Below are 13,667 nucleotides of genomic sequence, written 5' to 3' on the forward strand. Positions count from 1 at the left end.
GTTGAATCTGTTGGATCTGTTGCATCTGCTGTGGCAATTAAGTTGTAATCTCAATTAGATTGGAATCGCCCTCCTCCATCATAAGCTCATAACTTGTGTCGCTCGAGAATTCCCCCTAATTGTGGCCCCCAGTCAAGATGTCTTGTTGCAGGGGATGTGGTTGTGGCAGCTATCCGAATATCCGGTATATCCGCTATTTTCGCAAAAGTTTTCATTGTTAGCCGATTTGGGCCTTCAACTGACATTGGGTCGACTTCACCATCCCCACTTCCACGGCTGTCAATTAGTCGTACGTAAGAATTCCGCGAATGTCGCTGGCATCGTTGGCAACGCTGGAATTGCTGATGTCGCGGATGTGAAGGGAACCGATCGCCCAGAACTGATGGCTTCTACGAGCTTCTGTGATCTTCATCAAGTTGTTTATTTAAGAAACGTTTCGTGTTTTACATCTAATGGTACAGTGAATTAAGGCTAGATTTCCATGTAGGAGAGAAAGAGGAATGGGCGAATTGGTGGCTTGTCATTTGGGGAATAATTTACAATGGCGACGGCGATGATATGATGTGGTGGTTGAGTATTCGAAGGCACGTGGCGTATGCGCGATGCGGCGTCTGCTCACTTCTTCCGATAGGTGTAGCCACCGTCGGCACTGTAGCTCTGCTGAATGGTCTCCGGCACCTGGCTGGGTCCGTTGTACTCGTAGCCGGAGTCCTGGGATGGAGCACTTGGGTAGGGACCGGAGCTGGAGGACCCACCGGAGGGCGGAGCACTGTAGCTGGACGAGGGTGCGCTAGAGAAGTTTGGGCCAGAGCCGGTGGACGGAGCTCCATAGGAGGTGGACGGAGCCGAGGGATAGTCACCACTGCTGCTCGACGAGGTTCCGCTGAAGGACGATGATGAGGACGAGAATGAGCTGGCACCCACACCAGTGGAGGGAGCTCCATAGGAAGAGGAGGGTGCGCTGAACGAGGAAGACGCTCCTGAGGCTGGTGCTCCGTTAGATGAAGATGGGGGAGCGATCGGGGCCGAGTACGAGTTGGATGGAGCAGACGGGTAAGGTCCTCCGCTGTTGGAGCTCGGACTGGGTGCGGAATAGGACGAAGAGGGAGCGGATGGGTATGGTCCTCCACTGCTGGAGCTGGGTGCGGAGTACGAAGATGAAGGCGCCGAGGGGTAGGGTCCTCCACTGCTTGAGCTGGAACTGGGAGCAGAGTACGAAGATGATGGAGCAGCGGCATATGGTCCACCGGAGTTGGAGCTAGAGCTGGGAGCGGAGTACGAAGATGAGGGAGCCGAAGAGTAAGGACCTCCACTGTTGGCTGAAGGAATTGGTGCCGAGTACGAGGATGAAGGAGCTGCAGGGTAGGGTCCACCGCTGTTGGATCCTGGGCTAGGTGCCGAGTAAGACGAGGATGGAGCCGAAGGATAGGATCCACCACTGTTAGCAGAGGCACTGGGAGCGGAGTACGAGGGCGATGGAGCAGCGGGGTAAGGTCCGCCACTGTTGGATCCTGAGCTGGGTGCCGAGTAGGACGAAGTCGGAGCCGAGGCATAAGGTCCTCCACTGTTTGAGCTCGAACTGGGGGCAGAGTAGGATGATGAAGGAGCTGAGGGGTATGATCCACCGCTGTTAGCACTGGCACTGGGAGCCGAGTACGAGCTGGATGGAGCAGATTGGAATGATCCATGGCTGGAACCCTTGCTTGGGGCGCTGTACAAGGATGAGGGAGCGGCCAAGAAGCTTCCGCTGCTTGAGGCTGATCCGCGGCTAGGAGCCCCGTAGCTGGACGATGGTGGTGAGATGGGCTGGAACGAAGAGGTAGGAGCTCCGTAGGATGACGATGGGGATGCACCTGGTGCTTCGTAGGACGAAGAAGGTCCGGATGAGTAGCCACTGCTTCCCAGGCTCTGGGTCTTCGACGGTGCTCCATAGTTGGTCGATGGAGCCGAAGGCAAGGGCACAAAGCTGCTCACACTGGGTGCTCCGTAGCTGGAAGAGGGCTTCGCTGGACGCGAAGAGGGTGGCAGGTAGGAGCTGACGGGCGCCTGAGGCGGGGCTCCATAGCTGGATGAAGGTGGTGCGGGCGCTGACTTTGGAGGTCCGTAGGAGGAAGAGGGCGCCGAAGGAGCTCCATAGGAGGAAGATGGTGGGGCCGGTGCTCCATAAGACTTGGAAGGAGCAGCGGGGGTTCCATACGAAGAAGAGGGAGGAGCTGGGACTCCATAGGTTTTGGATGGCGGTGCTGGGGCTCCATAAGATGAGGATGGTGGTGCAGGTGCTCCGTATGAGGAAGATGGTGGTGCAGGTGCTCCGTAAGACTTGGAAGGAGCAGCCGGCGCTCCATACGAAGAAGAGGAAGGAGCAGGTGCTCCATAAGATTTGGACGGTGGGGGGGGAGCTCCATAAGACGATGACGGTGCGGCAGGTGCTCCATACGAAGATGATGGTGCGGCAGGTGCTCCATAAGACGAGGATGGTGGGGCGGGGGCGCCGTACGAGGATGAAGGGGTTGCGGGTCTCGGAGCTCCATAGCTGGAAGAAGGTGCGGACTTGGGAGGACCGTACTTGTTGGAGGGTGGAGCTGGGGCACCGTAACTCTGGGAAGGGGGCGCGGGCTTCGGGGGCCCATAGCTAGAAGAGGGCGGGGCACCATAGATCTGCGAAGGCGAAGCGGGTCTCGGAGCTCCGTAGCTGGTGGATGGACGACGATGATGGGGCTTCTTGGCCTGTGGCGGTGGTCCGTACGACTGGCTCGGCCGGCTTGGCGGTGGTCCATAGCTGGACGAGGGACGGGAGGCTGGTGGTCCATAGGAACTGGACGGACGTGGAGCAGGAGCCGGATAAGGGCCACCCAATGAAGCACTTTGCGATGGAGCCGCATAGCTGCTAGACGGAGCGGTGTTGAACAATGGCGCCGGTCCGGAGGCGGGTGGCAAGTAAGAGCTGGCGGGCGGAGCACCATACTTGGAGGAGGGACGCTGGGGCGAACTGGGTGGCAAGTAGGCGTTGTTCACCGGTGGCTCCGCATAAACATCGCGCACCAGCGAAACGGCCACGACGGCCACGGCGATGACACCGACAATCTGCTGCAAAAACGAGGAAATTAGTAAATTAGTAAATTTTCAACTTTAGGATCTCTACAAAAATACACTTGAACAAACACTAAGTGATTAATGTAAGCACAGTTCTAACTAAAACAATTTCCTCGACAAAAGGACGATAAACCGATTATTACTACTAAAACTAAATGTTTTTTAATAACAAAATTAAATTAATTAAACCGGATTGATTTTTAGTAGTATTTAAAAGTTGTTTTCTAATTTAATTAAATAAGAAAGAAATTGCAATATTGAAATGAGCTTAATAGATATATATATATATATTGTAGTACTTCCAATACCATATGGAAATAAGGCGAAACGAGTATATATCTTAATTGGTTCATTTTAGTTTTAGTGTACTTACCACACGCATGACTGCTGCTGCTTCTCCGGGGGATGAGCTCGATGTGATGAGCTTCGAATGCAAATTAACCGAACTGCAAAGCGGGGAGGGGTGGCATTAAAGAAAATCAGTTGAAAGTGGATTACTTGCAAAAAATAGTTATAGAAAGATTACGTTAATGTTGCATAAGTTTTTACGGGCACCAATGCGACCAAGACGACCAAGACGGCCGAGATGACCAAGATGACCGAGACTTAACCCACGGAGCGAACCTAATCGCTCGTCAATCTTGGCTCGGTCCGTCGGGTCGGCCAATGCCAAGAACTGGCCAGCAGACGGAGCGTGTCGTCCGGCATTGAAAGTGGAGCCCCTGGTGTGCTGCCACTTAAGTTGCCGTTTCTGGCAAATCGCGGATGCAAGCAAAAGCCACTGAAATCGCCAGCAAATCTCATCCGAAGCAGAGTGAAACTCACTTCACTTTTTTTGGCGCTTTTCTTGAGGGAAATTGAATATAAAAGGGATTATAGACTGAGTGTGGGCGTGATCGGCTGTGGCATAATGCTGGCTTTTATGACATTGCAAAATCAGCCACGACAGTTGGCAATTTCTTAGCGCCATTGCCATTACACCCCCACTGCAGGCGGCATGCGGCATGTGGCATGTTGCATGTGGAGTGACACATATTTGCCTCTCCAGCTACTGCTGCCAATTACTGTATCCGCGTTTTGGCCACATTCGGAGTCGTCTTGGCCTGTCCCGTTGCGACCAATTGTTGGTTTTTCAGCAATTTGCTTTATTGTTTGGCTCGCGACGCTTGTTTGGTTTTTGGTGATTGCGACAAACTTTAATTATTTTTCTAAGTCCGACTAAGTGACTAAATGACCTGCTGAATGTGAGGCAACTCATTATTGCCCATGCTTATTATGCAATTTACGAGGGTGACAAGTGCTAAGTTCTTTAGACTAATGTTGCTCCAACATATTTTGACAACGACTTGGTTTTTATGAACTTTAGTTTGGGAAATTTAGTAACGAATATTTAATCATCTGTCTGCACATAATACATTTTTTTTTCATTCAGCTAAAGATTAAAAACTATAACAAATTTCCTGATAAAATAATGTGCAAACTTTGTTATGTAATGAGTAAGAGCATTTTGAATATATTTTTCATTGTACCTGACTGTTTCAGAAATATAAGATAGTCCTGAGTTGACTATATTGAATATGATTAGTCAAAGTTTATAAGTTGTTTTCCCAAAGCACTGAAATTTGAAATGACTAGTGATAAATAAAATAGAACTTTAAACTTTTTTTACACTGTATCTGATAATAAACCGTCTTTGCTTCTTTGTACTGTGTAATAATCCTGTCTAAAGACTTTGCCACTTAGTAACAAAGATTTATGATGACGACGACTTGTGATGTATACTCGTAAGTGTACTTTTAAATAAGTTATCCTTTATGCAGCACTGACCGTTTTCGTGGGCACCAGCTGCTTCTTTGAGATTTTTGGGGGCACTTTGCAGACGATGCTCTGCCGATGGACGAATGCGAACTACACTGCTGGCTGATGCGCAGCATGCACTTTTATACAAAATCATAAACGGGCAAAGCCGCAAAAATAAAGACGCAAACGAAAAACACATACAGCAGAAAAAGCAACAACAATGCGGACAGACGAAAATCAAAAGCTCCAAGCCAAAATCACAATGAGAAGACGACGCTGGCAGCGGCATGTCTTCGCGTTTGGTACTTTATGTAACACTTGCACTCGCTCTCCGCCGGAGCCGCCAGTCCAAGCCAGCGCCACCACAGAAACCACCAGCAAGCAGCCAAAGCGGCAACCACGGCGAATGGGCGACGTCGCGTCCAAAGCTGCGCATCTGCCACAGAAAAAGTACAACAAAATAAGAAAGGCAGCGGCAACGGCAATGGCAGCGGCAGCGGCAGCGGAGGCAACAACAAGCTACTGCGATCGTAAAGCTTTCGGCATTTGCTTTTGTTTTTGCACTGATAAATCCACTGCGATCCGATGCCAAGTTCAGTGGCAACATCTGTCATCGGCTGCGTTTTTGGATCAATAAAATGCATTTTTATTGCCTTTAAGGCTTTAAAAACAAGGTTAATTTATTGAAATATGTAGGGTGGTTAAGAACACAAAGACACCCCGTATATGAGTGTTATATCACGTTTTTACCAATGCAGTCACATTCAACTTGTGTTCATTTTGTCAGGTATTTTAAGAAGGCAATTTCAATAGTGATTTGCTCTCCAATTATGCCAGAATAGTTGGAACAATTATGTAGGATAATTTCTTGTGAAAATACACACTACTTAGCACCTTTGCTCCCAAAACCCACTGGATCAATCAATTAATAATCAGATAATGTTGCAGTTGTGAACGTTCAAGAGCTGGGTCATTTATTTTCAGGCCACAGTTGGTGGCATCTCAGGCTTTTTCCAGATGTAGCTGGCCCATGGGATGCACTCCTTGAGCAGGTGCATGTAGGCCAGTCCCGAGGGGCAGTCCACCTCGGTGGCCGGAGTGCCGAGGGTCTCGCACAGCCAGTACTTGGCGGCATCGAAGTGGTGCGTAAAGGTCTTGCCAATCTCGGACTCGTCCTTGCAGGCGGAGCGACCAGCATCCGCACTCACGCCCGCCACGAAAATAATGGCCAGAACGGTGGCAAACAGGGCAACAACTGGTGGAAACAATAGGTTATAGATGCGAAACAACATTAAAATTCAACCTCACACCCACCAATCTTCATTTTCAGCTGTGAAAGTTTCTCGGTAGAAGGAACCAACTGAGACCCTCACGTTTCGAGAATGGAACTTTTATACTTTCGAGGGGGAGCTGTGCCAAAAAAAAGACGAAGTGAAAACAAGAATAATAAAAGTATTGACATTTTGACACACGCATCCGTCGATTATTATCAAGGGAGCAGAGCGAAGAAGTAGCTGAATACAGCATCTTTATCAAGATGGGTGGAAAATTCATGGGCTTCAGAGGTGGGGAGAGTAGATAGAGAGAGATAACAAATAAATTGAAGCATTATTTAATGCAGCATCAGGAAGAAGGTAGACAACCAAGTGCATTTTTAATGGATTCTACTTGTAGCTCCAAAAATACCATATTGAATTCCCACCCAGCCCTACACTATCATCATAGATATAAGTTAAACATAATAATTTAATATATGTATGGCCGGTCAATTTGTTCCACTTTCAATACAAAACCATTTATTAGGGACAAACTAATATGCATAAATATTTACATGCTTTCGCAAAGCAAATGTATTGATTGGATTGATGTCCGTAAATTTGATTCATTGGGGTGTAGAATCAACAGCAAATGTTCGGCATCCAATTAAACAGCCCACAAACTACAGCGCATTTATTCAGTCAACAGTCATCCAACATAATAACCATGACTATTTTTTGATAGCTTGTGAAGTGTGAAGCCAGCTGGCATGGCGAATCCACAATCGGATATTTTCGCGTAAACGCGTAAAACAAATGCTGAAATCTGAATCCGTTTAAATTTTGCAACATTAAAGACTATCGGCCCCTCCATTAATTAATTGCTGACTGTCTTTCCGATGGATTTTTTCTTTATGATGTTTATTTTTGTTTTGTCATTTTGCAAAAGTATTTTGCATTTATGTTAACTGTTTGTCTCTTTGTGGCTTTGTTTAGCTGTGGTTTCGGAGCTTCAAACGCCCCAAGCGACTCGGGCGCCAGGCCACTTGACCAATATAAATAGCAAAGAGGCAGCAGCAGCCGCATCAGCTGAAATAAAATATGGCAAAAAACCTCACGAAATGTGTCGACTAAAAACCGTTTAGCAGCAAGAGTGGGTCGAAGAAAAAACCCTGAAAATCGCTTACAAAATGCTTTAAAGTGTAATTACAGTTTCCGCATTGAGAGGTGGCACACCTGGGGGGTGGGGATGGCGGGAGAAGGAGGTGGGCAATCAGCGACGCAACTCCCCAGCGGGTGACTATTTCTTTTGTATATTTTTATGCTCAAGGGACAAGATGACGCTGCCGTATCGCATCGCATAGCATCGCATCGGATGTGTTAAGCTAACTGATTATTTCAGGTTGGCCAAGATGTGATGGCGGCAACGCAGTGCAGCGGCTAATTATCGATTAAGCAGACACGGTCGGTCCCTGGGCCAAATCCAATTAATGCGGCCAAGTGAAATGCGGCTTGTTATGATTGCCATTGCCCAAACTTTCGGGGCGACACTCGCAGCAGGGGAACTAAACAAGCTAGGGAGCTAAAAATAAATGTAAACTCAATTGGACTAAGTGATTTTGCTTGTGCAGCAAGTGTCGCTTCGATAAGGAGAATTCGGCACTAGTATAAATATGCCAATTGACGGACTTTGATTGCAACACTTTCATTATGTACAAGGGTGAGACACATCGCCATCGATCTTCTCAAGAATTTTCCATTTAATTTTCTCAAATTTTCCTTCTGCAGTCTCCCTCATTTGCTGCCTACTGTTGGGCTTGTTCCTGGCCCTCAGCTCCGCCTACAATGGCCAGGACATCTACGCCGAGCCCAACTGCGCCATCGTCGAGGATCACGCGCGCAAGTTCCGCGACATCTCAGACCCCACCCACTACTGGGTGTGCCCCGAGGGTCAGGAGAAGGCCGACTACATCCAGTGCCCGGACAACTACGCCTTCATGGAGCAGCAGCAGAACTGCGTTGTCTGGGAGGAGTGGAAGTGGGTCGAGCCCTACACCAAATAAACAGCCAACTTTCGTCCTGTTGCTGAACGTCTAAGCCGTTTATGTTTCTTTTCTTTGGTTGGATTCGATTGGATTTACGGCCGGGTGGTTGGATCAGGGGTGGTGCACATAAATTAATTATGTGTGCTAGCACAGTCAGACAACTCTATGTTTACTCAACTAAAATCCGCACTAAAAGTTTAAACCCGGTCGTTGTGTGTATTTATTTTATTAATTAAAGGTACAAGCGGTAAAAGGATTTTTGTACATGTTCTTCAACAATTACTGGTTATTTTCGGTTCCTCCTACAATTTTGTAGCCTGCGTTACTTTTGAAATATTGAAATCCAAGCAGAGAACTGATTTTACCATCGGAACCAGCCACAATAATTTCGGTCTCTCCTATATTTTTCAAATACTTTATCACCCAAAATTATAACGCTTACGACTGATTGCACTAGCTCGTACTCAACAAAAATCATACAAAACTTCCATGACAGCCTAGCAATCCAAAACCACAAGTCACCGCAACCTAAGTATATTGTATAACCTGGCAATTGCTGTAGCCATGGTTGTGGCTGCCCAGTTTTCACTGTAACGCTGCTGCCTTGGACCTGAACTTGAGCCTCCACCTGAGCCATCTGAACCCCAGGCCGAAGACCGATGAGGCAGAACTTTTAATTAACCTCGGCGGAGATACACACACATTTGGGGTCGGGATGGGTTCCCAGGGCACAGGGCCCTGGGCCATGCCCGGAATATAAGATTCGTCTGATAAACGATAATTAGGCAGTCCGTGTCTGTTGCGCTTGTAATGTTATCTAACACACCTTCGATTGGCAATCAAAGCTATTGCCGCTGTGCTGCTACCACAATCAATCAACTCGCATTGTGCCCGCTCCGAATCATTCAAAATGCGAAGAGGTGAAAAACTTGGAGCATGGAGTGCTAGTGCTCCAATTTGGGGCTTAACAAAACACAAGTGTGGGTACAAAAATTGGGGCTCACATATTTTTTTCAAGTAAAAGTCATAAATATCAAAGCGTGGCTAAGAGAAACACAAGCGCTCGCATTAAAAGTGAAAAGTACTTCAATAAATTTAGTTAGAAATCATTGCTGCAATGCAAACACGCAGTTTTTTGTACAAATATTCGTTATAGTACTATATTCGATGGATGCGGATGGCCTCAAGTGCGCGGTTCGTGGGCTCCTTGTGGATGCCCCACGGCAGTTGAAGTGCCCATCGATGATGGCATCACATAATGAATTCGGAGGTGCCCCGGCACTCACCTCAGCCAAAAGATCTCAGGCCCGCCATTGAAGAAAGTCTCTGTGGCCTTGACAAGGCAAGGGAGCTCCATTATCTGCGTGCAGATAAGACTCGCTTCCCAGTCCCACTCCCACTCCCACTCCAACTCAAACTCGCACTCCCGGTGGCCATGACAAAGGTAATGGGAATGGTGGTAATGGTAATGGCAATGCCATTGGTAATGGTAATGGCCCTGCCAACTAGACACTCATGTACTACTCCTATTAAGGCAGAAACAAAGCACTGGCATTATTAGTTGCCGCATTTGCCAATACAATATAGTAATGTGGGCTTGTGTTTATCAGATGTCGCCTCATTTCTGGGTTAAGATGAGCTGCAACCGCGGGCTTTGGCGCTCCAATCTCGAGTGCTTTGACGCACTTGGCCAGCAATTACATCGAAGAACGACATCTATAATTATTCGCATTACGTATTTACCAGTATCTTCGTGCATCTATGCAGAGATGTGCAAATAAGGCAAATACTCATCGAAACACTCCGGCATTGAACCAATTTTCAGGTCTTTGTATTCAGCTAATAATAAGTGCACATTAATGACGAAATCACTTAATGGAGGAACTCGATGATAACTTCGATACTATGAATGAATCAACAGAAGTAAGATTAAATTTAGTGCATTATATTTATGCAGTTGAAGATACGTTTGTACCAATTAAATATATATAAATTATACCAATCATATTTTCTTAAAAAAACTACGATTTCAACAAAAAATAATGCACTTGAATTAATATTTTATGTTTTTTTCTTCAAAGAAACCAATTTACCAATTTCATTACTTAATTTTTTCTGCTTTCACATATAGGACTGATAGAGAATTGAATAAATGAATATTTAATTACTTTTTAAAAGCTCATATGCTCAACAAAATGAAAAGTTTTAATAGACAGAGACTTAAGTGTTCTTCAGTTTTATGCAAACATTTTTGATTTGCATTCAGGACAAACTTTTTGACCTTGACTAATTCCGTATGCGAAACTTTTCAGTTTTCTCGTTATTTGGCCACCGCTGTCTTTAGTAATTATCTATCGCAATCCATCTCAATCCAGCTTCAAAACCTCAGACTGCTGCTTTGATTGATGGCTCCACTGAGTTGACTGATAAGAAAACATATGTACACATATATATCTTATCTAATACTCGCACTGTCAGGCCAGGTGAGTGACAAATTGACATGTCGCAAAAATGATGAATGTAGCAATGGCGGGCGGACAGAGGAAAATCCACCGACAGACACATAGATATATGTACGTGTGGAAATAGTGACTGCCCGAAGAAGTAGAATCCAAATGACCTCTCATCAAGCTGACAAATAAATTCAAAGCGACATGACTGCCAGAACCGCCCTCAGGCGATCTGAAAAATGTATTTGATTGCTGTGGGCTCGAATTTAGCATACGTCAAAGTTCGCAAGTGAAGCGGGATTTCGGCTCAAGTCCATTGCTGACGTCATTGAGCCGGAGCATACACATGCTACTGGGCATCCAGCCACGTACCTACATCAGGAACCATAATCCAGAGCAGTAAGCGAAACTGAAACCAAATCTGCGATTCTGGAGGTTGAGGAATATCATCACCATCTCACCTGTCAGTCCTTCTCACCTGCTTTTTCTTGGTCGGTTGGCAGCACAGGCAATCCCCTCCGTGATAAGCCCACATTAATTTTTCAGTCTGCCCCTCTTTTAGGCATCCACAATTTATATGCATTAAAACTTTATTGCTCTTTCAAACGTCGCCGTTCATCTGCAGACCTCATCTGAGTGATTGAGGTCTGTCATCTGTAGACTGTTAATTGAATTGAGGGGTTATACAACCAGACAAAGCCCCAAATGTTCAATATTTCAACAGTAAGCTGAAATGTGCTTTGTGCGCCTCAAAAATAATTAGAACATTGTTTGCCATTTCCATGTACAGTCCAGTGCACTCAGAAGTTTCCATTAAAAATTTAATTTCTAGCTGATTGTAAGCTAACAAAAAATGGGACAAGGTAAACATTTTAATTTTACATCCAAAAGTGGTTTGTCAGCTTGAAAAATAAATATTTTTGAATATCTGTTCCTACTTTTCACTGGTGTTAGTTACGGAAATACTTAAGTAGTTCTGTTAAGAAACTCGATGATAATTTGTTAGTTGTAAAACCTCTTGAAACTTGTCCGTAGGTTTTTTCTGATTCAAAGTAAAAACAAGAGAGAACGCTATAGTCGAGTTCCCCGACTATCTGATACCCGTTACTCAGCTAGTGGAAGTGAGAAGGAGAGTCTTAAACACAGTTTTTGGCGGTTTGTAGGCGTTATAGTGGGCGTGGCAGAAAGTTTTTTGGCAAATCGATAGAAATTTACATGACTAATACAAAAATGAAAAAATATCAAAACATTTTTCAAAAGTGTGGGAGTAGCAGCTTTGGGCGGTTTGTGGGCGTTAGAGTGGGCGTGGCAAAAAGTTTTTTGGCAAATCGATAGAAATTTACAAGACCAATACAAAAATGAAAAAATATCAAAACATTTTTCAAAAATGTGGGCGTGGCAGTTTTGGGCGGTTTGTGGGCGTTAGAGTGGGCGTGGCAACATGAATCGACAAACTTGCGCTGCTTCTATGTCCCTGGAGCTTGTATGCTTAATCTCAACTTTCTAGCTTTAGTAGTTCCTGAGATCTCGACGTTCATACGGACAGACGGACAGACAGACGGACGGACAGACGGACATGGCCAGATCGACTCGGCTATTGATCCTGATCAAGAATATATATACTTTATATGGTCGGAAACGCTTCCTTCTGCCTGTTACATACTTTTCAACAAATCTAGTATACCCTTTTACTCTACGAGTAACGGGTATAATTAACACCCGGTCACTGCAAAATATGAACATAAAAGCGTCTTTAGATGTTTGGTCAACCCCCGGGTTTTTGACAAGCCACCGTGACTTTTTTCAGTGTTGTCCATAATCCATCCATCCATTTTGGTAGTAGGTAATGTCAAATCATCGGAAAGTTGTAGCAAGTTTTTATAGTTTTTCAAATGTGACGATGACAGAGTGGTGGGGGCGTAAGCTGCACTCTTTTTGAGCGCCAAGCTTTCACCACAGTGACCGCCCCTGACTTCCAAGCTGAACAGCTGATGAACAGCTGGAAGCCACATGTGCATTGGTGGGGGCACTGGAAGCGGTCGCTGAACGGCAGAGCGTGTTCATTCTGCCAGGAACCGAAGGAATGTACGACAATAACGGCTCCGCCTACCGCTTCCAGGCGACGACTCCTAGCTCGTGTGCGTGTGTGTGCGTGGGAGAGGATTCGCATTTCGTATCTGTATTGGTAACAAGGCCACACCCACGCGGCCATGTTTGAATGAAATAACAGTAAAGGCAAAATGGCAAAGTCAGTCGGGAAATGGATGGGGGAGCAAATACATTTTGGCGGAATGGAATGGCAAGTGGAACATGGTTCTCAAAATGGGAACTGAAACACAGTAATACGAATTTAGGTTACAGGCCAGAGGAAAAGGGACAGATACATAGAGAGCGGGGGAGACAGAGGGGGCACAAATTAACTGCAAGTGCTGTTTTCGTTGTTGTTTCGCGCTTAGCAACTTAGCTAAGGTCATCGAAATGTCAAAAGTTGCATTCTCCGTTTTTCGAGGGGCAGGGAAACTAGCGACACGCACACCAAACATTTGTACCGTTGACATTGGTGTTGATGTTGACAGAAAAAATACACGCGACATTTGCAATTATTTTTGGCGGGCATGCTTCCCGAAAACCAGTATATATATGTACGATTCTATATATTTTTGGACATTTATCCATTTCCACTGAGTTTCAGCTTTATTTTTGGCCTCTGCCCCTCTCTTTCGCCACCATTGAAAAGTGGCTTTGATGTCGGCCATTGTTAGTCTTCCTCTTTTTTGGCTCACTTACACACTTCAACACTTTCGGCAGCCATTTTGATGGGCGCTGTTCCTTTGAAATTCCACCACTCGTGACATTCACACATACATACACACAAACACACACTAATGGTAAAAAGGAAATTCCTTAGCACTTTATTGTGGGTTCCGCTTTTCTTCCCTCTCGCTTTAGTCATCTGCCCTTTCTCTTACTCTGCTGTCCACCATCATCTCTCACTGCGCAAGGCGTCGTCTTAATTTTAATTT

The 13,667-nt window shown here is 45.8% G+C and overlaps 3 protein-coding genes across 3 annotated transcripts; 1 reads left to right on the top strand and 2 right to left on the bottom strand.

Moving 5' to 3' along the window:
• Nucleotides 1-397: 397 nt before the first annotated feature.
• Nucleotides 398-5,047, bottom strand: LOC6535597 (pro-resilin). The gene is given in 4 exon segments (XM_039376222.1): nucleotides 398-3,087; nucleotides 3,467-3,513; nucleotides 3,516-3,539; nucleotides 4,921-5,047. Coding segments are annotated over 4 exon segments (2,670 nt in total). The 3' UTR covers nucleotides 398-615.
• A 788-nt stretch (nucleotides 5,048-5,835) lies between these two features.
• LOC6535599 lies at nucleotides 5,836-6,304 on the bottom strand. Its single transcript, XM_002096191.4, has 2 exons — nucleotides 6,208-6,304; nucleotides 5,836-6,148 (listed from the first exon to the last, which is right to left on the bottom strand). Exons 1-2 carry the CDS (start codon nucleotides 6,215-6,217, stop codon nucleotides 5,874-5,876), a joined length of 285 nt encoding a protein of 94 aa, XP_002096227.1. The 5' UTR covers nucleotides 6,218-6,304; the 3' UTR covers nucleotides 5,836-5,873.
• Nucleotides 6,305-7,795: 1,491 nt separating this feature from the next.
• Nucleotides 7,796-8,246, top strand: LOC6535600. The gene is made up of 2 exons (XM_002096192.4): nucleotides 7,796-7,869; nucleotides 7,938-8,246. Exons 1-2 carry the CDS (start codon nucleotides 7,860-7,862, stop codon nucleotides 8,210-8,212), a joined length of 285 nt encoding a protein of 94 aa, XP_002096228.2. The 5' UTR covers nucleotides 7,796-7,859; the 3' UTR covers nucleotides 8,213-8,246.
• The last annotated feature ends 5,421 nt before the right edge of the window (nucleotides 8,247-13,667 follow it).

The sequence above is a fragment of the Drosophila yakuba genome, chromosome 3R (assembly GCF_016746365.2).
Source record: "Drosophila yakuba strain Tai18E2 chromosome 3R, Prin_Dyak_Tai18E2_2.1, whole genome shotgun sequence".
In the NCBI taxonomy this organism is placed as follows: Eukaryota; Metazoa; Arthropoda; class Insecta; order Diptera; family Drosophilidae; genus Drosophila; species Drosophila yakuba.